Source organism: Cottoperca gobio, chromosome 10 (genome assembly GCF_900634415.1).
Source record: "Cottoperca gobio chromosome 10, fCotGob3.1, whole genome shotgun sequence".
Lineage (NCBI taxonomy): Eukaryota > Metazoa > Chordata > Actinopteri > Perciformes > Bovichtidae > Cottoperca > Cottoperca gobio.
Window position 1 is genome coordinate 9,895,603 of NC_041364.1, and position 21,538 is coordinate 9,917,140.

The 21,538-nt window shown below is 40.1% G+C and overlaps 3 protein-coding genes and 1 non-coding gene across 5 annotated transcripts; 2 read left to right on the forward strand and 2 right to left on the reverse strand.

The window, feature by feature from the left end:
* Window positions 1-25: 25 nt before the first annotated feature.
* On the reverse strand, window positions 26-4,044 carry hs6st2 (heparan sulfate 6-O-sulfotransferase 2). 2 transcript variants are annotated; one of them, XM_029442134.1, is made up of 2 exons: window positions 2,929-4,044; window positions 26-2,169 (listed from the first exon to the last, which is right to left on the reverse strand). In XM_029442134.1, exons 1-2 carry the CDS (start codon window positions 3,510-3,512, stop codon window positions 1,344-1,346), a joined length of 1,410 nt encoding a protein of 469 aa, XP_029297994.1. In that variant the 5' UTR covers window positions 3,513-4,044; the 3' UTR covers window positions 26-1,343. The 2 variants fall into 2 exon arrangements, with proteins under 2 accessions (XP_029297994.1, XP_029297993.1); XM_029442133.1 differs by having other exon boundaries at window positions 26-2,172; window positions 2,929-4,042.
* Window positions 4,045-4,067: 23 nt separating this feature from the next.
* trnaf-gaa (transfer RNA phenylalanine (anticodon GAA)) lies at window positions 4,068-4,140 on the forward strand. Its single transcript has one exon. It is a non-coding gene; the product is annotated as a tRNA-Phe (tRNA).
* A 5,461-nt stretch (window positions 4,141-9,601) lies between these two features.
* On the reverse strand, window positions 9,602-16,477 carry LOC115014845 (uncharacterized). Its single transcript, XM_029441935.1, has 3 exons — window positions 16,296-16,477; window positions 11,184-11,288; window positions 9,602-10,856 (listed from the first exon to the last, which is right to left on the reverse strand). The coding sequence occupies exon 3, from the start codon at window positions 10,851-10,853 to the stop codon at window positions 10,239-10,241; it is 615 nt and encodes a 204-aa protein (XP_029297795.1). The 5' UTR covers window positions 10,854-10,856; window positions 11,184-11,288; window positions 16,296-16,477; the 3' UTR covers window positions 9,602-10,238.
* LOC115014844 (transmembrane protein 179) lies at window positions 16,148-20,437 on the forward strand. The gene is made up of 4 exons (XM_029441934.1): window positions 16,148-16,619; window positions 17,894-18,031; window positions 18,306-18,384; window positions 19,497-20,437. The coding sequence occupies exons 1-4, from the start codon at window positions 16,297-16,299 to the stop codon at window positions 19,692-19,694; spliced, it is 738 nt and encodes a 245-aa protein (XP_029297794.1). The 5' UTR covers window positions 16,148-16,296; the 3' UTR covers window positions 19,695-20,437.
* Window positions 20,438-21,538: the final 1,101 nt, after the last annotated feature.

A 21,538-nucleotide genomic window follows, 5' to 3' on the forward strand; every position in this document is an offset into this window, starting at 1 on the left:
AAGGCAAGAACAGAAATAATTCAGTGAATGTAAAAGCATTTTTATATAAAAAACTGAGACTTGGATCACATTCAGTAATTTTACAACATTAGCAGTTAATGCTACACAATGAGGTATGTATGGAAATTCTCCTTTTCTGTTACTTAAAATACACTTAAAAACACAAGTACATTTTAAAATGTACGCATTTCAGACAAGATAACAATTTGGCAAACATATAGATTGTAAATCACAAACAGTAGCATATTATTGATAGAAACAAGCATTACATTGTTCTTCTTAACAAATAAAATAGACACCTCCTCATCCCAAGCTACATTACAAGAGTTCAGTGTTAAAAGGTCAGTGCCTTGTTGCATAAACTACCTTGAAAATTAAGTTTGTCATTTATGCAAAATAGCTCAGGTGTTTATTTAGGAGCGTTGCATAAAGCCTCTTAGGTCGTCTCCTAGCCTAAGTGTCCAGACTAAGGCTTTCACGGTAGTTACTGTCATAATACCGCACACACACACACACATCGGTTACCGTGGTTACGCTTCACTCACGTCACCATCCTTTAACGTTACTTTATAGCATTATTGTCAGTGTTAGCTAGCTTTTCCAAAATGGACAACAAAAAGAATACAAAAATAAAAATAAAGCCAAACTGGACAGATGAGAATGTTGTCCTCCTCAAAGAATACAATATAATTATAATGTGTAATATAATAGAGATTTTGAAGATCAAATCTGTACTTGCTCAATGCTCAAAGTGTCCAGTGGGTTTTCCCTGTCCCGAAAAATGCTTCTTGGTATCTCCTCGTCTTCTTCAATCCCTATAAATTCAGCCATTGTCTTGTGTTCCAGAAATTATTTCACTTTTAAGAGACTGGTATGGCGCCCTTGAAATTTTCTGAGGAAAATGGCTATTAAGGACAACGCATAAGGGAATACTTAAGTAGCTAAGTACAAACACTTAGAGATTCAATGGACTTCCCCTTACAACATCTTAAGGAGATCCTGATGGTGATTTTATGCAAATTTAAGGGCAACCTTAGTCTAAGTGGTTTTATGCATCTGGGAACAGAACAGTCCAGAAGGCTTGTGTGGTCACTGAAAGGTAAAAGGTTAGCAGGTTCCTAGACTAGCCTTTCTTTCAGTGAAGGAAATGTATTCATTATGAATGTCAGTTGTGCCAAAGAAATACAATCAGTATCAATAAATAAATGTGTGTAGTTTGTTCTTGGTCAGAAAAAAGAAAATGTAGTGTAAAGGCATATACTAAAAATAACTTTGTTTCATTAACAACAGACAAGGCAGAACTTGGCACACGTAGTATTAAGACACCCTCCTTGTTCCCGTCACTACCACTGCTCCACATTGTCCATGTAATCCTCCATGGTGCCATTCTCATCCTGATCCCACCAGTCTGGGAGCAGCACTTCTGACTCTGCACTGTCTCCACCAGCCTTCCCCCTCAGCGGCTCCTCAGGTACTACAGAGCGGCACGCAGGCTGGCGGGGTGTGTCTGTGGGCTTCAGCTGCCTCCCTTGTTTTGTCGTGAGCCTTCCACGGAGCCGCCTCCTCTCCTGCTGCCGCCTCGCCCTGGCCTGCCTGCGCTCCTGCTGCCTCGCCACCTGGAAACGCTGCAGGAAGAGGTCACGGGCATACTCGTACAGCTCCACGTCCCATCGGTTCAGCTGGAGGATTCTGTGTTGTGTCTCAAAGGGGACGTCAACGCTGGAGGCGCGTGTGCCGTTGAGCTGCGTGAAGGGTGCGATGAACTCCAGGTTGAAGGTACGCTCAAACAGATACTGGGTCTTACGCTGGTACTCGGTCAGCCCAAAGAAGGCCATGCCGCGTAGATTACGTTTGGCGCTCTCCAGAAGCAGTGCCCAGCGCTCTTCGTCACTCATGGTGGAAACATTGTAGCAACCCACCAGGCTGAGGTCAGCCAGCATGCGGGTCTGCCGGTTGTTGGCCAGGTTGTAGGGGCAGTCCATGAACTCCTGCAGGGAGCAACCCGACCAGTCGTCTCCTGAGTAACAGCTCGGCAGTTCAGACAGCGTCGGTGAACGTCCATCACACACGTGTAAGGAGGCCCTCCATGTAGCACCACGTTGCACATGACGCCACTCGCTCAGAAAGCGTGAAACTGGGTCTCTTAAAATGGTTATATAATAATAGTTCCTACTGGAGAGAAAAATAAGACATCAGGTTTGTAATAGGGGTGTCGCGATACACCAGTATTGACAATAAATGTCATATTTTAAAAAACGTAATGAAATATTGATATCTTGTTGATAGTACACATGTGGTAATAGCGTGCTGGCAGATATTAGGCCTTGTGGATTTTTTGTTTTGTCCGTTTATCTAGTTTATTTCTCCATTTTTTCTATAGCTATAGTGATAATATTTGTTATCTGGAATTATTCTGGCGATAATAATCGCGTAGTCAAAATCGGTTGCAGCCCAAGTCTGTAATAAGACAACTCAAATAACCTTGAGATGTCACTGCAATTCATTTGTCTATTTGAATTAGGGCTGTAACTAATTGTATTCATGAATAATGAATCTGTTTGTAATTGTTTGATATACTCCTCATAATGCTTGGTTGAATTAGTTTGTCAAGAAGCTCCTAAGTTATTTGGTTTGAGTGTAGAAGTGCATTCATTAGGTTTAAGGAAAGTTAGCCACTAAATAACATTTTTAATGATGATTGTTTCTAAAAGAAAAATATAGCAAATAGAGCTGATTATAGAGAAAAATAATCGCCAAATTGTAGCATACAGTACATGTAACGTTCAAAAGTGTAATTACATTTTTGTAGCAGATTTTATCTGCCAAGTTTTGGAGAGAAGGCAGAATATTTTGTTTAAGACAGAGCGGTAAAATAACTTGTAATTTTGTTATATGCAGTAACATCCCAAGCAGCCCAACAACACCAACCTGGGCATGTTCTCGGGAGCCTCTCGTGAGTCCATGCGCGACGGGACGCAGCTGGTCAGCTCGGTCCAGTCCGCATGAAGCCCGCAGCTCCAGCCGGTGGAGAAACGGGAAAACAGCCATGTTTCCTTTTTACCTGGCCGGAAACATGTACACTTCTTCTGACCTGCGTGACACTCGCATGGCCTCTCCAGTTGAATATTCCGCACCAGGTGTCGACCAAACGTTGTACCACCCGTTTTCTGAATGTGCAGAAACACTATAACATCATCTCCTTTGATGTTGAAGTCTACACCACGACTTAAATCGGCTTTGGTGAAATTGAATCGAGGGACAAAGCGTATCAAAGCACCGTCTTCTGCGATGTACGGGTCTCTTTGCAGCCCGTCCTGGATATCATTGCCACTGCCGCTCCTGGAACCAGTTACACCGCCTCCGTCCTTGAACCAGGACCCTAGTTGGTGCAGCATCTCGCATTCAGACCTGCTCGGGCACACATACTGGACCATAATGACGCCAAAGAGCAAAACCATGAGCAGGACGATCAGGAGCCGGTGGTGGCTGCTGCTTCCGGACTTCTCATCCATCTTCCCGAGACGGACAAAAAAACATCACTCAGGCAGTCCGGACCCCTGCCTCGGAACCTCGGGGCATCTGTTTTATGGCCGCTAATGAAGCGAAAACAATAACAATGCAGCTGCTAACGTTAGCTAGCTAACGGCAGCTAGTCCGACTGAGTCTAAAAAAACGTTTAAATTAAAATGTATGGTAATGTTTGCTGTATTGTAGGAAGCAATGCATACATGTCTTATTTGAAATAGTAAAGTATTTTTTCCCAGTACCATTAGTGCGTTTTACAAAGCGATAATCTTTGATGCAGCAGTAAATCCGTGCCTCGATTCTTGACCTTTCTTCCCAGAAGCCTCTGCGCTCAATGTGGGCGTCAACGTTACGTCAGCGTGTGGTACGCTCTACGGATGATCCATTCCAGAGCCATGGAGACACGAAGTGAACCTGCCGGGTGAAGCGTTGTCATACTTTAGCGTTATTAGTCTGTTAAATATATATATGAAATTGAAAGTACGGCATCTGTCATTTTGTGTTTCTATAAAGTTCATATGCGCGTCTACTTCAGTTTCATCGCCGAAATAGCTCAGTTGGGAGAGCGTTAGACTGAAGATCTAAAGGTCCCTGGTTCGATCCCGGGTTTCGGCACTTTTAGCTCAACAGACCCGACTGTGGCGCATATACGTCGTTGATTTAGAAGGAATTTATTTTTTATGTTTTAATCTCTTTATTGTAGAAATTACTGACATCAATTCAATACAACTTTATTAATCCACAAAGACAATTTGATTTCTGGCAGGTAAAAGACAAGACAGGCAGACAAGAAACAGACATATTCACAGACAGACATTATCCAGCAAAAGAGCTGTTTAAGACTTATGTTGGGCTGATGGTACAATTGTTTAAAAACAATTAAAGTCATGACAACTGAAGATGTGAAATGTTTTTTTAAGGAAAATTTGCATCTCAGCTTCACTGATCGACTGTAGTTTATCAGTACAATAGATTGGGTATAGTAGTCTGGATGCCATTATCTGTCCCACAAAGAAGAATTTCACACCAGCTCCACCCACATTCCTCTAACTGTGGCATCCAGTCTGTACCCCCTCTGGGGCAATTAAACACACTCACTTAAAATGCAGTATGTTGTCTTTAGTGCCATTATAATTATAATGCCTCTAAATCGGCTTCTCTCTAGCCAATTCTTCATGTGCAAACACGTGACAAAACTGTGTGACGAATGCGTGCGGCGCCATGTTGGTTGATATACAAATCAACAATGGCGTCTAAAGCGAACAACAACAACAATACAACTCCGATTTCTTCGAAGTATTCTGACTCTCTGGAGTCCTCTGCAAAGGCAAGATTCAGAGAAAAAGTCCAAATTTGCGGCCTTGACCCGTACACGCTAAAGCCGTCGGATTATATTGAGGATTTAGATTCATTACCGCCGATTGAATATCCGGATATTGTGAACTACCTTGTGCTACAAACGTCGTGGGCAACCAACGCACAAATGAAGGCATACAAGAGCTTAGATGCTTATCATTTCTTTGTTTCTGGCTGGGTTGGTAGTCTTCTTACCAAACCAGTGAAAGATGACAGGGTGCTCGTCCATGCCCGTGTAAATCACTCTCAAAGATCTCGAGATACACCGCTCAAGCCGTGGTTTGTGAGTGAGAAGAGCGGCGATGTTATCCTCGCACACTGTGATTGTATGGCTGGATTAAGCGAAGCATGTTCTCACATTGGTGCTTTGCTTTTCGCAAGTGAAGTAGGCTCAAGAATAAGCAAAAGAAAAACATGCACAGAAGAAAAGAGCAAATGGCTGCTATCATAAAGCTTTGCCGCTTCTCCTAGTGACGAGAAGTAAGGTCTTACAGTGTTCGGGTATATCATAAGCACAAATGTTTAACGTAAACATTGAAAACATAGCTTTAGCATGAGCTCTTACAGATATAAAGTGGACGCCACACACACACGGGTGAATTGTGCTTTTTTCTTCTGTTAAATCCTCACGAGTTATGTTGCTAAACCACAGTTTACAGTGTTCGGTAGACAGCAATTCATCCCTCTTTTGTAGATCGTTGTTTTTGATGATTTTAGGAAATCTAAAGAAGCGTTTCTCTGGGTCATGAGTAGCGTTATGACCACAATTATACACTGCGCACAAGATTGGCATTTTCTTTCAATCTTGGACGTATAAATACAAAGAAAATTACGAAGCGTTGCAGCAACTTACACGTGAACAGCCGCCATCTTGGTTGTGTATACCAACCAACATGGTTGACTTCCGAGTTGGGAAATAAGCGTGATGTCACATGCACACGATCTATAGCAGTTTCTGCAGGAAATTGCATTTATATGACGTCCCAGAACTCGAGGATTATCTGTGTCTACAATGAAAAAGGTATGATTCTTGGAAAACATTGCTCTTGTAACAACTGATGATATACAATAAGGATTATTTTTTTAATGTGTGCTAATTTTATTTTTCAAAGTAAGGTTCGTGTTATGAGTTTCTACTGAACTAAATTCAGATCAAATAAGTCCACCCTGACCACGACAATGCTGTCGAGCCTGAAATGCTGGCAGATTAGCATCATTAATCATCAGGCCCTTCATCAATGAAACATCTGCAGGGTGATTAAATTCTCTTCTGCACAACCTGATTAAAAAAAAAAGGTCAATTGGTCAAAACAGACGTCAGATCGCCGTGGCTACGTCACTGTTGGAGGAATTTCTAATGATATGTTGTGCAAAAGATGTCTCACTCTACCCAATAATAACAATTCGTCTCAATCTAAAAAGGGGGTTTGAATCCGTGATCAAACTCACAATAACACCGTGTAAAATACTCTAACCTATAAAACGACATGTACTGTACAAATACATAAGTATTAGCATACACACAAACTTAAAGTACCAAAAATAAAAGTACTCATTATGCAGCATTGTGGCCTATTTCTGAATAAAATATATATTATATTATTGTTTTATAAATATTGATGTTCTAATATGTATGCATTACTAATCTTGCAAAAGGTGAAGGTGAAGTTAAAGGAATACCTTATATACTGCGAGGAAGCTTAATCCATAATAAAACATCATAATTTATGAGTTGAGTTAAACATTAAAAACTAGTCAAAAAAACTAGTAACTAAAGCTGTCAGATACATTTAGTGGAGGAAAAAAGTACAATATTTATCACTAAAATGTTGTGGAGTAGAATTATAAAGCAGCAGAAAATAAAGTAGTCAAGTACAGTCCAAGTCCTTCAAAATGGTACTTAAGTACAGTACTTGAGCAAATGTACTTTCTGTAATTACATTTCTCCACTGGTTTGTGGCCCTGCTCGTTTGTCTGTTAGATATATAAAATACGTCTAGACAGGCTTTAAAAAAGAAACCACAAGACCATAACCACATTTGTTTTGTTTTGTACAATACTTGAGTAAATGTACCCAATTACTTTTCACCATTGACTACTACTATTTTTTACTACTTGTTATTTTAGTGTATTTTTTACAATAATGTTGATCTTTTTCCAGCGGAGTGAGTCCTCTGCGCATGCAACTCCTCTCTGTGAGGGGCGTTGTTGTCAGTGTTGCCAACTCTAGTGACTTTCCAAATCCTCTTGCCGACTTTTTTTTATTGTCAAAAGCTACTAGCGACACATCTAGCAACTTCTGGTGTAATTGGAGACTTTTCTGGTGTTTTTGAGACTGACGTGAAAGCACGTATCGTTCTGCAGTTACTGTCCTCAACGAGCAGCGGGTGCTGCCGCGAGCCCCTCCGCCGTCCCAAAGCACTCACAGGCGGTCAGTCTCACAGTAGGCTCGCGCAGCAGCTGCAGTCAGAGCGGAGACCCGCACTCTCTCGCATCCAGACTGCAAATGAATCACGCATGCGCAAAGCCGCCGCTGAACGTAAATGTTTCTTCACTGTCTCACTAAAATAAATAAAGCATTTGACTCACTCAGCCTCAGTCACTTACTCACCTCGTCCACTGTGCGTGTGCCTCTCTGTGACATAAGCTAAACATCTAGTCAGCTAGCTAACCATGTCTAAACTGTATACTCAAAAATACAGAAAGGAGTGGGAATTAAACCCTAAATTCAAAGGCTGGTTGAAGCCATTTATTGGAGATGATACACAGGCATACTGCATAAGCATAAGCACATATGGCTGATTCCTACGTCAAACGTTGTGATATAAAAAAACACACAACTCAAAAGACAAAACCTTATAACAGTTCCACCCAAAGCAAGCTGACATTAATGAGTAAAACAATTGACTGCAAAAAAAAGCAGCTTGTCTGCTGCTGGTCCAAGCCCCGACCAGAGTGTTAGTGTTTTACCATTAATTCCGATTAGTTGTATTTATGGTGTATCCCTGGAAACACGTTCCCCACCCCTGCTATAAAACGCCCCCCAGAAACACATGAACTCTCCCCTTTCTAAAATATTACTACCAGCACCCCCTGACCTTCTCTAATCAAAGGAACAGGACACAGCTGGAGGAGGCAGACAAAGACAAATGGGCAGCAAAGTGATTAGATACAGGAGGATCAAATCAGGGTGGGGCAAACAAATCACAAAAGGCGGGAATACACACAAAAGTAAAACCAGACATGACACAAGGTGAGTGTTCTTTACAAAGTAAAACAGGAAACAGAAAAACTAAAAGCCAGGCTCATGACAACCTGTTTACACTGTAGTCTAAAAAGTGCCTCAACCTGCCCTTGTGGTCTTGCCTTTCTTCCCCAGTTGTGTATATATGCCGGTCTGTCTCTTTGTTCCTTGTCTGTTTGTCATCCATGTTACGCCCTCGTTATCCCGTGCTCCCTCGTGTTTCCCCGTGCTCCCTCCTGTTCCCTCGTGCCATCCCGGTTTGTGTTTTCAGTTTACTTGTTACCTTTTGTATTTTTATAGCCTGCCCCCTCTGTTGTTTTTGCTTTGTACTTTTTCTGTTTTCAGCTTTGTATTATTAAAGCTCACTTTTTGTTTAAACCCTAGTCTGGTGTACTGCATTTGGGTCCTCACTTTTTCCTCGGAGTGAACCTCACTAACCCTTGACCTCAAAATCCGAGATGGCTGCGCCGCACCTAATCTAAATTAAATCTGTAGTAATGTACTGTTTTTTTTTTTTAGAACTGTCTAGTTTCGGTCTCATACACAGTGCTGTCAAAATACTATCTGTCTAATTTTTGATATTGGTCTAAATAAGTCAAATGTAATTGATTCTGATTGAAATAGGTTTTTCAAAACTTAATAGGTCTTTCTAATTTTCACAGAGTGTGTGTGTGTATGGGATTGTAAAATCTTACAAGTACCTGGGTGTTTACCTAAACAGTAAACTGGACTGGTCAGATAATTCTGCTGCTCTGTTTAAGAAGTTTATCTGCTGAGGCGACAGAGGTCTTTTGGAGTGTAGGGGGAACTCCTTAATACCTTCTTTGACTGTGGTGGTATCAGCTATCTTTTATGGAGTGGTCTCCTGGGGCGGCAGCATCTCGGCCACTGACCGGAAGAGACCGAACAGATTGGTGAAGAAGGCCAGCTCTGTCCTCTGGACACTGTGGAGGTGGTGGGAGACAGGAGAATGACAGCCAAGCTGTCCTCTCTATTGGACAACATGTCCCACCCCCTCCAGGACACTTTGTCCGCACTGTGCAGCTCCTTCAGTGACAGGCTGCTTCACCCGCGGTGTCTCACGGAGAGATACCGTAGGTCCTTTCTTCCTGCAGCGGTCAGACTGTACAATCACCACGGCCCCTGGTAGACCGCCACACCAAAACAGACTATTCCACCACTGTTGTGCAATTATCACTGCCATGTGCAATATAAAACATTTTATCAACCACTTTGTACTGATATTATTTTTGTTCTATTTAATTATTGTGTACTTACCTTTTCTTCATATGTTCTTTTGCTGTAACAAAGTAAATTTCCCCGGACTAATAAAAGATTTCTGATTCTGATTCACTCAGAACCACAAATGTTACTATGGTGGAAAGTTTTAATCAAGTCCTTATACAAATGACCAGTGAAGTCTATAATACTGAAATGAAGATTCTTGAGAAATAAGCTTGTCTTTGGAGTATTTATTCTTTGCAAAGAAGGTTCAATACAATCATACGCAAGCAGTCTGCGTGAGGAAGAACCCCGATAAAACTGTGTTCATGTATTTTACAGACAGTCAGGAGAAGGAGGGGTGGAATATTGTCACAGTTGACCCAAAAGTCAGACATTGGCAGATATTAGGTAGACACAAAAATACATTTGAAAGACAGGGAATAGAAAAGGGGGTTGGGGTGTGGAAAGTTCCCACAGTTGCAGGTGTTAGATAGACAAAATAAAACAGTGAGTAGAGGGGTGAGGAGAAAGATTCACACATTTGGGATAGCCACAAGAAGAATATGGTGGGACGTACCACGTATGTGGTGCCGTATCTGGGCAATGCTTCTTTGATACCGGCAGGATGGTAGTGGGACTTCTCCACCCCAGCAGAGACCAAGCATTGTCCTGCAGATTCTTCCTTTGTTGTAATGGGTGGGAAGCGGGTTGGCCGCAGATCAACTTCAGTGTTCTCTTTGTACGTTGGCTGCAGCCTGTTGCGTTCCAAGTTCTGCTTGTTTGCCCTGGTCTGAGCACTGCTGTATCTAGGTAATGATTCTTCTAAACCTTCAGTACGGTGGTGGGACGCCTCCACCCTAGCAGGGACCCTGTATTGTCCTACATGTTCTTATTTTGTGGAAAGGGGTGGGAGGGGAGTCGACTGCAGATGGACCTTGCTGTTGTCTTGGTATGTTAGCTGCAGCTGGTTGCGTTCATGGTGCTGCGCTCCAGCTGCACCGGAGGTGAAGGCCGGACCCACGGAGTGTGGCATAGGGCAGGGGCCAGACCTGTGGCGGAGCAGTGGCCCAGACTTCGCCCCCCAGGCTTTGCCCCCCAGGCTTTGCCCCCCAGGCTCCGCCGTGGAAGGGAGAACTACGAGGGTGGCAGGTCGGTGGCACTGGACCCAGTTCGCGGAGGAGGTTAGCAGTCCGGCGATGAACTGCTCCAGTGCAACCTGCCCAATGACGTCCTCTGCGGAGTTGGTACCCGGCTGAAGCGAACGGGCGGCCAGCGTCCTCAAAGGGCAGGCTCTGGAGCCGGCGGCGGTGTCCCTCGGGTGTGCTGCCCAGCCTGGCCAGAACCGCCCTCCGGAGCTGCTCATAGCAATGTCTGGATGACGCTGGCAAGATGTGTGCGGCTCGATGGGCTTCCCCCGACAGCAGGGGAAGCAGCGCCCACTCCTCCTTCGGCTGCCACACGTCGCTGCCGTACCCTCGAAGATGGCGAGGAAGGCCCGTGTCATCTTCTGGAGACCGATCATCAATAATGACACAAATATTTCATCTTTACTCTTAGAGACAGTAATGATCCCTACAAGAAAGTTGTTGCCCTCTGTAAATATAATATTTGTAGAACACGTTTTAGCACGTAGGAAGTTTCCTTTATCTTTCTACAGTCTGTATGAGAATTTAAAAGAATTATTCCATTGCAAATTTGAAAGTCAAATTGAAACACTTAACTACCACCTTTCCCTGAAATATCATTCAGACAGAAGAAGAAAAAGACCACAGTAATAATGAGGTTTATGGTAAAGCATCACGGACACATTTATTTAACAAAACAAATAACTCCCCTTTACATCTCGCACCAATCCACTTCAAGGGGGAAAAGGGTCCAAACACCTGGCACATTTTTCTAAGCTTGGTACGACTGAGGAGACCAAGTCATGTTTATAGTTCTGTTGACAAAAACAGTGATAATGAGATTACATTAAAAAATACCAATTCACACTTTCAATTCAAAACATTGTCTTTACTTTCAGAAAAAATACAGAAATAATGTAGTCCTTTACCAGGTGTAAAAATGTAAAGACAAATGTATGCATTTTGCTATTGTTTATAATATTTACAAATAATATTTTATTAATAAATATTATAATATCTCCAAATTGTTCAGCTTGGAAAAACCTGTCTAATATGTTGTGTCTTTGGGGTTTTGTTCTGAAATGTGAACCTGAACTTGGTAATACTTGATGCCATATTCCTATTGTGTTTTCCAGCTCTTACCTACCAACTATAGTCATCTTCAGGCATCTTTTTCAACATAAAAATTCAGACAGAGTTTATTTTCTTCAAATTTGGTATAGCACTTCGAGTAATTCTGACTGTTTTGCAAGAACAAGAGTGTTATCTTTTGAATGAGACCAAAATATGGTGCAAATGCTTTTAATTTACTTTGGGTATGTCGTTTTTAGGTATTTTCAGGTAAATTCCCCCACACTGTAAGAGGTTAAAATAATAAAGGTAGGGGCTACGGTGCGTTACAGCAATTGAATGCTTTGACATGATTAATGAATAGTGTTGAAGATGCAGTTATGGAAACTAAGCAACCTCAATATTTTTACTTACATGACATGTCAAGTTAACAGGACGAATTAAACTCGTTTTTATCTACAACTCGGGCAAAGTTCATTTAAAAAAAATCCTAATCAACATTCATTTAAATAAAAACGTCAGACTTCCGACCAGAGAAACGCTGATGTGTCCCAAATCTAAGCTAGCATTAGCGTTATGCTAACGTTAAGTAACTTGAAACTTGTCTAATCTGGTTAAATTTTCAACCAGCCACCAATATAAAAATAAACGTGGCCAGACTAGTTTCTAGAATCAAATGTAACGTTAGCTGTGTGTGTCGGGTTTATTACACCAGTCTTACCTCGTCCTATGATGAGATACTAAGTCATAATTATGAGATAAGAAGTGCGCATGCGTTACAGTGGCGCTGTCTTCAGAGGTCCCTTCATCACCTCGCTGACCCCAACATGCAAACGACATGCAGTGCTAAATAAGGTAACTATTACAGGTGACTTTTGTAAACGTTAGATAGTACATATAGCCTAATTGTAACGTTAATCAGCAGTCTTTGCAGCTAAACTACAGTTTGTACAACAATGCAGTTCATGAAGCTCCGAACACACCTGTTATAAACTATAATATGCCTCTAGTGTTGTGGTTCACATCACTAATGAAAACAGTGCAGGCAGGCCGACTGCTGCGGTGAGTTGCTTCATGTTACTCAGAGGCCGCTGTATCAGCATAGCTCTTAAATTAAGAGTCGGCAAGTGTTATCTCAGCTACAATACACCTCTAATTATTGTAGCCTAGGTAGTGGTTAAAAGTCATGCGGATATTGTAAATGAGCACTGTCGTCCTTTGTCGATTTTAAGTTTGCTATTCTATTGAAAGTGCTAATATCAGCGATTATTCTCAGCTGTATATGCAGGTTTTTCATCAATCTGGTGGAAGACAATAGTGATGCAACTGCTCAAGAAGGTGAAAAGACACATGACGGACCAGACATGTATCATTTCTCTGCAGACACATCTGCAACAGACATGTGGAGATAATAATATATACTAAAGTGACACGCTATGTAAACAGTGTACACACACAGTGTATATTGAAGTCCTTTGACCTAAGAGATATTTGACAGAGGTATTTCATACGAGTCATAGCAGAGAAGAGGAGTAGTCAAATATTGAACTCCTTTAGCCTAAGAGATAGCTGACAGAAACATACTAGTCACAGCAGAGAAGACTAGTAGTCAGATATTGCCTTAGACTGAAAAGGTTAAACGATTTTATCTGGATTTTTACCATAAACGAAATCTGGGACTCACAGTGACGATTGTGTTTTAACTTACTTTGTACAGTGTAAAGTCAGTTTACTTCACTAATTCAATTCAAAAAGTGAAACTCATATATTATATGGATTCATTACACACAAAGTGAGATATTTCAAGCCTTTATTTGTTTTAATCTTGATGATTACGTCTTACAGCTAATGAAAACCCAAAAATCAGTATCTCAGAAAATTAGAATATTGTGAGAAAGTTCAATATTGTTGACTCACGGTGTCACACTCTAATCAGCTAAACAACTCAAAACACCTGCAAAGGTTTCCTGAGCCTTTAAATGGTCTTTCAATCTGGTTCAGCAGGCTTCACAATCATGGGGAAGACTGCTGACTTGACAGTTGTCCAGAAGACAGTCATTGACACTCTCCACAAGGAGGGGAAGCCTCAAAAGGTCATTGATAACGAAGCTGGCTGTTCCCAGAGTGCTGTATCCAAACATATCCATAGAAAGTTGAATGGAAGGAAAAAGTGTGGTCGGAAAAGGTGCACAAGCAACAGGGATAACCGCAGCCTTGAGAGGATCGTCAAGAAGAGGCCATTCAAAAATTTGGGGGAGCTTCACAAAGATTGAGGCTGGAGTCAGTGAAGAGCCACCACACACAGACGTATCCAGGACATCCAGGGCAACAACAGTCGTATTCCTCATGTCAAGCCACTCCTGAATCAGAGACGACGTCAGAAGCGTCTTACCTGGGCTAAGGAGAAGAAGAATCAGGTCTATTGCTCAGTGGTCCAAAGTCCTCTTTTCAGATGAAAGTAGATTTTGCATTTCATTTGGAAATCAAGGTCCCAGAGTCTGGAGGAAGAGCGGAGAGCCACAGAATCCAAGTTGCTTGAAGTCCAGTGTGAAGTTTCCACAGTTAGTAATGATTTGGGGAGCCATGTCGTCGGCTGGTGTTGGTCCACTGTGTTATCTCAAGTCTAAAGTGAACGCAGCCGTCTACCAGGAAGGTTTAGAGCACTTCATGCTTCCTTCTGACAAGCTTTATGGAGATGCTGATTTCATTTTCCAGCAGGACTTGGCACCTGCCCACACTGCCAAAAGTACTAATGCCTGGTTTAATGACCATGGAATCAATGTGCTTGATTGGCTTGCAAACTCGCCTGACCTGAACCCTATAGAGAATCTCTGGGGTATTGTCAAGAGGAAGATGCGAGACACAAGACCCAACAATGCAGACGAGCTGAAGGCCGCTATCGAAGCAACCTGGGCTTCCATAACCCCTCAGCAGTGCCACAGGCTGATCGCCTCCATGCCATGCCGCATTGATGCAGTAATTCATGCAAAAGGAGGCCCAACCAAGTACTGAGTGCAGACACATGAACATACTTGTCAGAAGGCCAACATTTCTGTATTAAAAATCCTTTTTTTATTGGTCTTATGTAATATTCAAATTTTCTGAGATACTGATTTATGTGTTTCCATTAGCTGTAAGCCGTAATCATCAAGATTAAAACAAATAAAGGCTTGAAATATTTAACTTTGTGTGTAATGAATCCATATAATATACGAGTTTCACCTTTTGAATTGAATTAGTGAAATAAACTAACTTTTCCACGATATTCTAATTTATTGAGATGTACCATGTATAGTATAGTCAGAGTTGTAGTCAAGACTTTGAGACCAAGTCATGACCAAGACTGAGTCAAGACCAAGACCAGACCAGTGTGAGTCCCACACTGCATGACACATTTACAATAAAATGTGGAACATGCAAACCATAGGCACTCCTCAAATTGATCTGAAATATCCACATTCACAAAAAACCCAACCAAAATACCAAACAGAAAAGAAATTAAATGTCCTTTCATTCAATTGTATTACCATATACTGTGTGTATGAATAAGTACACAAGAAATGTCTTGATAAGATAATCAAAAAGGCGAAAGAGAGAATAAGATGAATTTTAGGTGTGGGAATTTTGTTTTCTTTAAATGAACAAATACAAAACAAACTCTAAGGAGCTGAAATCAACTTAAACAGATGTATTCAGCACTGCCTTTCCATGTTAAACCATCCACCTAACACAGTGGTTCTCAACCTTTTTTGGGCCAGCGCCATTATCCATTATCCCGGTCCCCTCCTCCCATCAAATAAAATGTAGGCTAATTGTCTGCCTTGAATTTTAATGTTGATTATTATTCTGTTTGTATTATTATGATTATTATCTTAGTATGTATTATTTATATTACATATTGATTATATTAATTTTGTATTTCAATTCTTATATTATTCTTATATCTTGTCATTAGACTGCTATATTATATTATTATTATATTATGTTATTATAAAAACTCAAACTCTCTGAGATTGAAGTTACATAATTACATTTCTAAATAATAATAAATATAATATTATTAAAAAATGTTTTTGTTGTTGTTGTTTTTACCTTCAATTACCCTAAAACGCCATGTACCCATTGATCGATACCGATACCAACGTTGGTATCGATCCATCGATATTTTAGATTGATCTGCCCACCATGAATTAAACCCTCAGTTCAAAGGCTGGTTGAAGCCATTTATTGGAGATGGTACACGGGCATACAGCCTGTATTGTAAGGCTGATTTCTACGCCTAACTTTGTGATATAAAAAAACACACACGACAACTCAAAAACATACTCAAAAGGAAAAGCCTTATAACAGTTTCATCCAAAGCAAGCTGACATTAATGAGTAAAAACATTGACTGCAAAAAGGAGTAGCAAAATAAAAAAATAAAAAACAAGAATCAACATAAATGTGTAGTTCTAAACATATTTAGGGTGTTTTAGTCACCTTTTGTCTCATTATTCCTCTCTCCCACAGCGCCCATTACAATTACGTGCAAATTAAATATTATGCAAATTAGGGATGACGTCATTTAGGAGTTGGCAACACGGGTTGTTGTGCAACGGTTGACCGGCAGCCATCACTCGGTCCCCGCCCTGAATACCCACAGTGAACCGTTACATGGGAATACATACATACATACATACGGGGGGGTGCTGACATTATTCGATAATTGTTTTAAATACGTTCATTGTTTAGTTTGAATTGAACTTGTACCATGGAGCTGGACCGGCGGCTGTTGCTGGCCCACTGTGCGGCTCACGCCCTGTCGGTGGCGGCGGGCTTGCTGGTGGTCGTCCCCATGGCTCTCAACGGCTCCGCTTTCAAAGGCCGCTGCGCACTCTTCTCCACCGGCTACTGGAGGACAGAGGACCGGGAAGAGCTGCCGGGGCAGCCGGGAGACGTCTCTCACCTGGTGGTACAGCACTGGGGCCCACCGGCAGCCTGCCAGTTCGCCACATTTGTCGGTATTTTCACGGTGCTGTACGGTGCAGCGCAGGGCTGGAGGTGCCTCTTCTATCTGCACGGACGACATGATGAGTGAGTCCCACACAGATAATACATTTAATAACAACTGTTATAATAACTGCAGCATTGGCCTGACTATACTACACTTACTTATATTATTGCTGTACTTGTCATTTGTAACAATATTAATGCTTAACATTGAATTTATGGGTTTTATGCCGAATAGTATAGATAAGATACATAACAATATTGCTTGAAATGTACAGTATAATACAGTATTAATGCCAACGTGATGTGAGCATTGCAGTCGTATACTGCACAAGTTATTGTAAGTAATATAAAATAATACAATAATGATATGACAGCTTTAGAGAATAAATAATGATACATAATTATAGGTTGCACTACCCAGCAGTTTATAAAGCAATTAGCAAATTAGCTCCATCTTTACCAGCTGTAAAGTAATGTACATATTAATGCATCAATAATTATGTTCCAATTATATAATACACAGTACTCTGAAATGGTCCATTCTATATGAGATAATGACTACTTTGTCTTTAGTAGGATTTTTAATGCAGTACTTTTACTTGTAACTGAGTATGTTACACTGTATTATTGCTGCTTTTACTCGGTGGTGGAAGAAGTGCTCAGTTATTTTAGACTTCTTTTAGAAAAAGAATAAAGCAAAACAGATTTTAAAAAGTACAATATCCAAGTACTTCTTCTGGTAATATAGTCGTAGTACCAGAACAGTTGCTGCAGTAGTAGAAGAAGTGTAATAAGGTATAAAGTACTATTAAATACATTTTACAGACAGGAAATAACGTTTCTTTCTTAACTGAAATGACAGCACTTGTCAGCAGGTACATAGCTATGTCCAAAATATATTATTCTTTAAATTAATTGTTACATATACATACATGCATAAATACCTTATTATGTTGGTATGCCTAAAGAAGTCGAAAATAGTATTCAGGCATGCAAGCAAAGAAGCTGAAAACACAAATTATAGCCATTTCTTCATCACAGCTTCAGTGGATATTAGAGCTTGAATTATTAATCGATTTGTCTATGATATGAAAACAAATCGTGATAAAGTGAACATTAATATTTCTTCGGATGCTTTGTTTTATCTGACCAACAGTCCAAAACCAAAATATATTCACATAACTATCAGATATGTCAAAGAAAAGCAGCAAATCATCAAATTTGAGAAGCAGGAACCTGATCTGCTTGAACACACAAGGATTATTCAATTATCAAAAAATTATTTCAACCTTTAATATATGTTTATTTCAAAAGTAGCGTATGTCTGATGGTTTCCTGTGTGTGTCTCTGCTCAGCACCCTGTTTTCCTCCTTCCTGACGGTGCTACTGAGTGTGTGTGTGCTCTTCCTGTCCGGAGGGGCCAGCGTCATCTTGTCTTTGGGTCTCAGCTCCTGGTGCGACACGGTGACTAATCTCAACACACGACCATACAGGTAGGTACATCGTCTGATGGTCGATGCTCCTGCATGCAAGATTGTAATAGTTTTTATTTTATTTCATTTTGACTTTTCAATTTAATTACATTTTCAATTTTAGTTTTAGGGCCAGATATGATGTCTCAGAGGTATGGTGCCATAATGTTTACATTTTTTGATTTGGGAATCAACTTGAGTTAAGCTGATTTGAGTTGTTTTTCGGTAGTGATTATAGCTAAAAAAGTGAAACTGAAATGAATTTCTCATCCCTATATTGTTTGTTTGTGTTCAGCTGTGTAGAGTCTCAGTCTGTTCCACTCTACCTGGATGTGGACACCTCGTCTTTCTACACAGAGCTTAGTCTGGCACAGGTATGAGCGCTCACAAGTTCACACACGTAAACACACACATTGTGTACAATAGGAAACTAAAGTCATACACAGCTTCTCGAACAGATACAGAGGTTTTCTTTTCTTCCTTTTTGTGCACTTGTCTTTTTTGTTGATAGAAATCTCCTATTATGAAAGGCTGTTGTTTTAATGTATACATACTAAAAAGCATATCCATATACAGTACATCAATAATATTGAGTAATGGGTTCCCTTTTTTTTGTAGTATAGTAGAATAAAGCTGCTAAAATGAATTATTCGTCTGTTTAAGTGGTAGACAAGACAATGTCGGAGTTTTTCTACAGCAATCAAGAAATATGACAAAATAAAAGTTATTATATTGTTGTTTTGTTTATTCAGTGCTGGAAAGTACATTTACTCCAGTAAAGGTTTGAGATACTTGTAGTTAACGTGAGTATTTCCATTTTATTATACTTTATACTTCTACTTCACTACATTTTAGAGGCAAATATGGTACTTTTTACTCCACTACACTTATTTTATACCGTTAGTTACGAGTTACTTTGCAAACTCAGATTATTAATACAAAATATAATTTTAATTAAATGATGTAATAATTTATCCTTTGGTAAACTTCACAAGCTACCTGGCAGTCCATACAGTAAACACGGCAACATTAAAGCAGTGTACACATGAATGCATCATTAATTATACTTCAATAATATAATATTATTCTGAAATGGGCCATTTTTCATAATGTGTGCTTTTACTTTTTGTACTTTAAGTACATTTTGATGCTAAAACTTTTGTAGTTTTTCTTAAGTCAAATTTTGAATGCAGGACTTTTACTTGTCTATTTCTACACTTTACTTAAGTAAAATATCTGAGTGCGTCTTCCACCGCTGTTTCCCCTGGATTGTAGCTATTCTTTCTGGCTCTTGCAAAGAACGGTAACGTCCTTAATCTTAATCTCTTTTACAAAGCTCTGATTAGCTCTTTAGTTTTTCTAAACCAGGGAAAAACAAAATAGTTTTTGGCAGCCTACATACACAGACCCACCAGCATTCACAGTTTTGATGTTTTCATTATGTAAGTGTGACTGTAAGCTTAATTATCACACCTTGTGTCCTCAGGTGTCTCTGTGGGGTGTCACGGCTCTGTGGCTGGTTCAGTCCATCCTGGCTTTCCTGCGGCTCTACCACTCTCACAGCCAGAACATCAGCGGGCCGTGTCGTCCCCGAGAGAAGGAGCTGCTGCTGGGACACAGCCCGTCTGACAGCGGCTCCCCAACACCTCCACTTCCTCCAGCAACTGCCACCATCTTTGTCTAACTGAGAGAGTATGAGGTAGTGACGTAAGATGATACACTCTGCTCTGTAAATGTAGTTTAAAACCTAATTTACCCTTATCACTATTGATAATGCCCAGTCTACAGTTCTTACTACTGCATGTAGAATATGGGCATGAAAGTGTATGTTTTTATTTTGATATAATTCAACACCTTATATAATAAGACTGATAAATCATATGGGTGTATATCAGCTGATAAATAGCAAAAAATGTCAGGATAGAAATACCAAAGATTTGTTTCAGGTTATTTAGAAACAGTGTTTCCATTTTATAGTTTGTCCTCCAGAGAGCACTCACAAGTTTATTTTTACCATCCCGTAGGCGGTCAGGCTGTATTATATAATTATATAATGATATGATTCAGCCTCACTCAGACACCACGACTTTTCTGCTTCTTATGTATTGATTACAATTAAGTCACAGAACTAAGCATTTATTTATTAAAAGAAAATAAGGAAAACATTTACAACTTTCCTCAAAGACTCTTCTAACCCATTGGATGAAAAAACATTAAATCCTCTGCACAATAAAAAAAGATCATATCATTTAAGAGAGCTATTACGAGTAACCACAAGGGGGAAAAGAATCCAAGTTGTAATTCTTAGTTAAGGCAAAAAGAACTACAGAAGATATCAACTTTTTGTGAGTTCCACAACGATCCTGTTTTAATGTGTCTGTATATACGTACGTGTGCTGGGCGATTCATTGTCCTTCAAATAGGCTAGTTGTCCTTTTCCTTAAAAAGACAAATATACAGCTTTAATTTGAAGGAGGACATTGATGGGAAGGAACAAAAGATTTAGTGGGAACAAGACTTGTCAAGTTTAAAAACACCACACCTCTGCTGGTTTCACTTGTTAATGAACTGCTCCGAATATTTAACACAACAAAAGAAGCTGATTTAGTTTATTTATCTTGGGATAATGTGCGAACACTCCTAAAATGTAATATTGGGAGGTTTTTCCGTTGTTCCCAATTCATTACATGAATGCAGCATTACATACTGTATCTCCTTGCTTGTTTTGTATGACATGAGAATAATATAAATGCAGTATGGCGTACAAATTAAGCAAAGACATACGTTGTTTCCAGCCACATGTTTTTGATTGGGAAATAGATTTTCAACTTAAAAAACATCTTTCTTTTTTTTTATCATGCAGCAGATTGAATATTTTTTCATCTATATGGTTAGAAGAGTCTTAAATTAGTTTGGGAATGCCCTCTGAACAGCACTAAGTGTTGTTAAACAATTTCTCAAGGTGATACATGAGAGACACTAACTGGAACTAACCTCAACGAGAGAAAAGGGATTTTACAGAATATAAAAAGACACTCATCAGAATAGTTGAAGCAGTGATGTAATAACCACACTGTTAATAATTATCCTTGTCATTTGACCGTGACTTTGTGAATTAATGCACTATAGTTTATTCACGTCACTGATGACGCCACAAGCAACCACATGGTGTTTTTCCTACAGTCAGTTTGAAATATATTTCATATGCATGGTTGTTTACATTTCTGCTGGAGTCGGACATTTTGCACAGTTGTGTCCTCGTCAGGGAGAATACACTGTTCTGAGTGTAATATTCAGATGTAGCACTGATGCGCTTTTATTGTGAAGAAGCATGTGGTGAGAGTGTGACGGAGCCACTGAGTACCAGGCTCACTGTGTGAGCATGACCCAAAGGTTCTGTTGTGTAACCGAGAAATCACTGCTGACCTTCTCTCTACTTGTGACGATTTCTATTATGATGCTGTTTGTCTGCACGCGACCGCTCTCTGGGCGTTAATAATGCAGTCAAATCTTCTCAAATGATACTTA

Bases quoted from the DNA above. Each gene is read 5' to 3' on its own strand.
- hs6st2 (XM_029442133.1), bottom strand. From the start codon at position 3,512: ATGGATGAGAAGTCCGGAAGCAGCAGCCACCACCGGCTCCTGATCGTC. The intron at 2,173-2,928 runs GTTGGTGTTGTT...TTTTCTCTCCAG, and splicing joins GCTCCCGAGAACATGCCCAG to TAGGAACTATTATTATATAA.
- LOC115014845 (XM_029441935.1), bottom strand. From the start codon at position 10,853: ATGACACGGGCCTTCCTCGCCATCTTCGAGGGTACGGCAGCGACGTGT.
- LOC115014844 (XM_029441934.1), top strand. From the start codon at position 16,297: ATGGAGCTGGACCGGCGGCTGTTGCTGGCCCACTGTGCGGCTCACGCC. The intron at 16,620-17,893 runs GTGAGTCCCACA...GTCTCTGCTCAG, and splicing joins CTGCACGGACGACATGATGA to CACCCTGTTTTCCTCCTTCC. The intron at 18,032-18,305 runs GTAGGTACATCG...GTTTGTGTTCAG, and splicing joins CTCAACACACGACCATACAG to CTGTGTAGAGTCTCAGTCTG.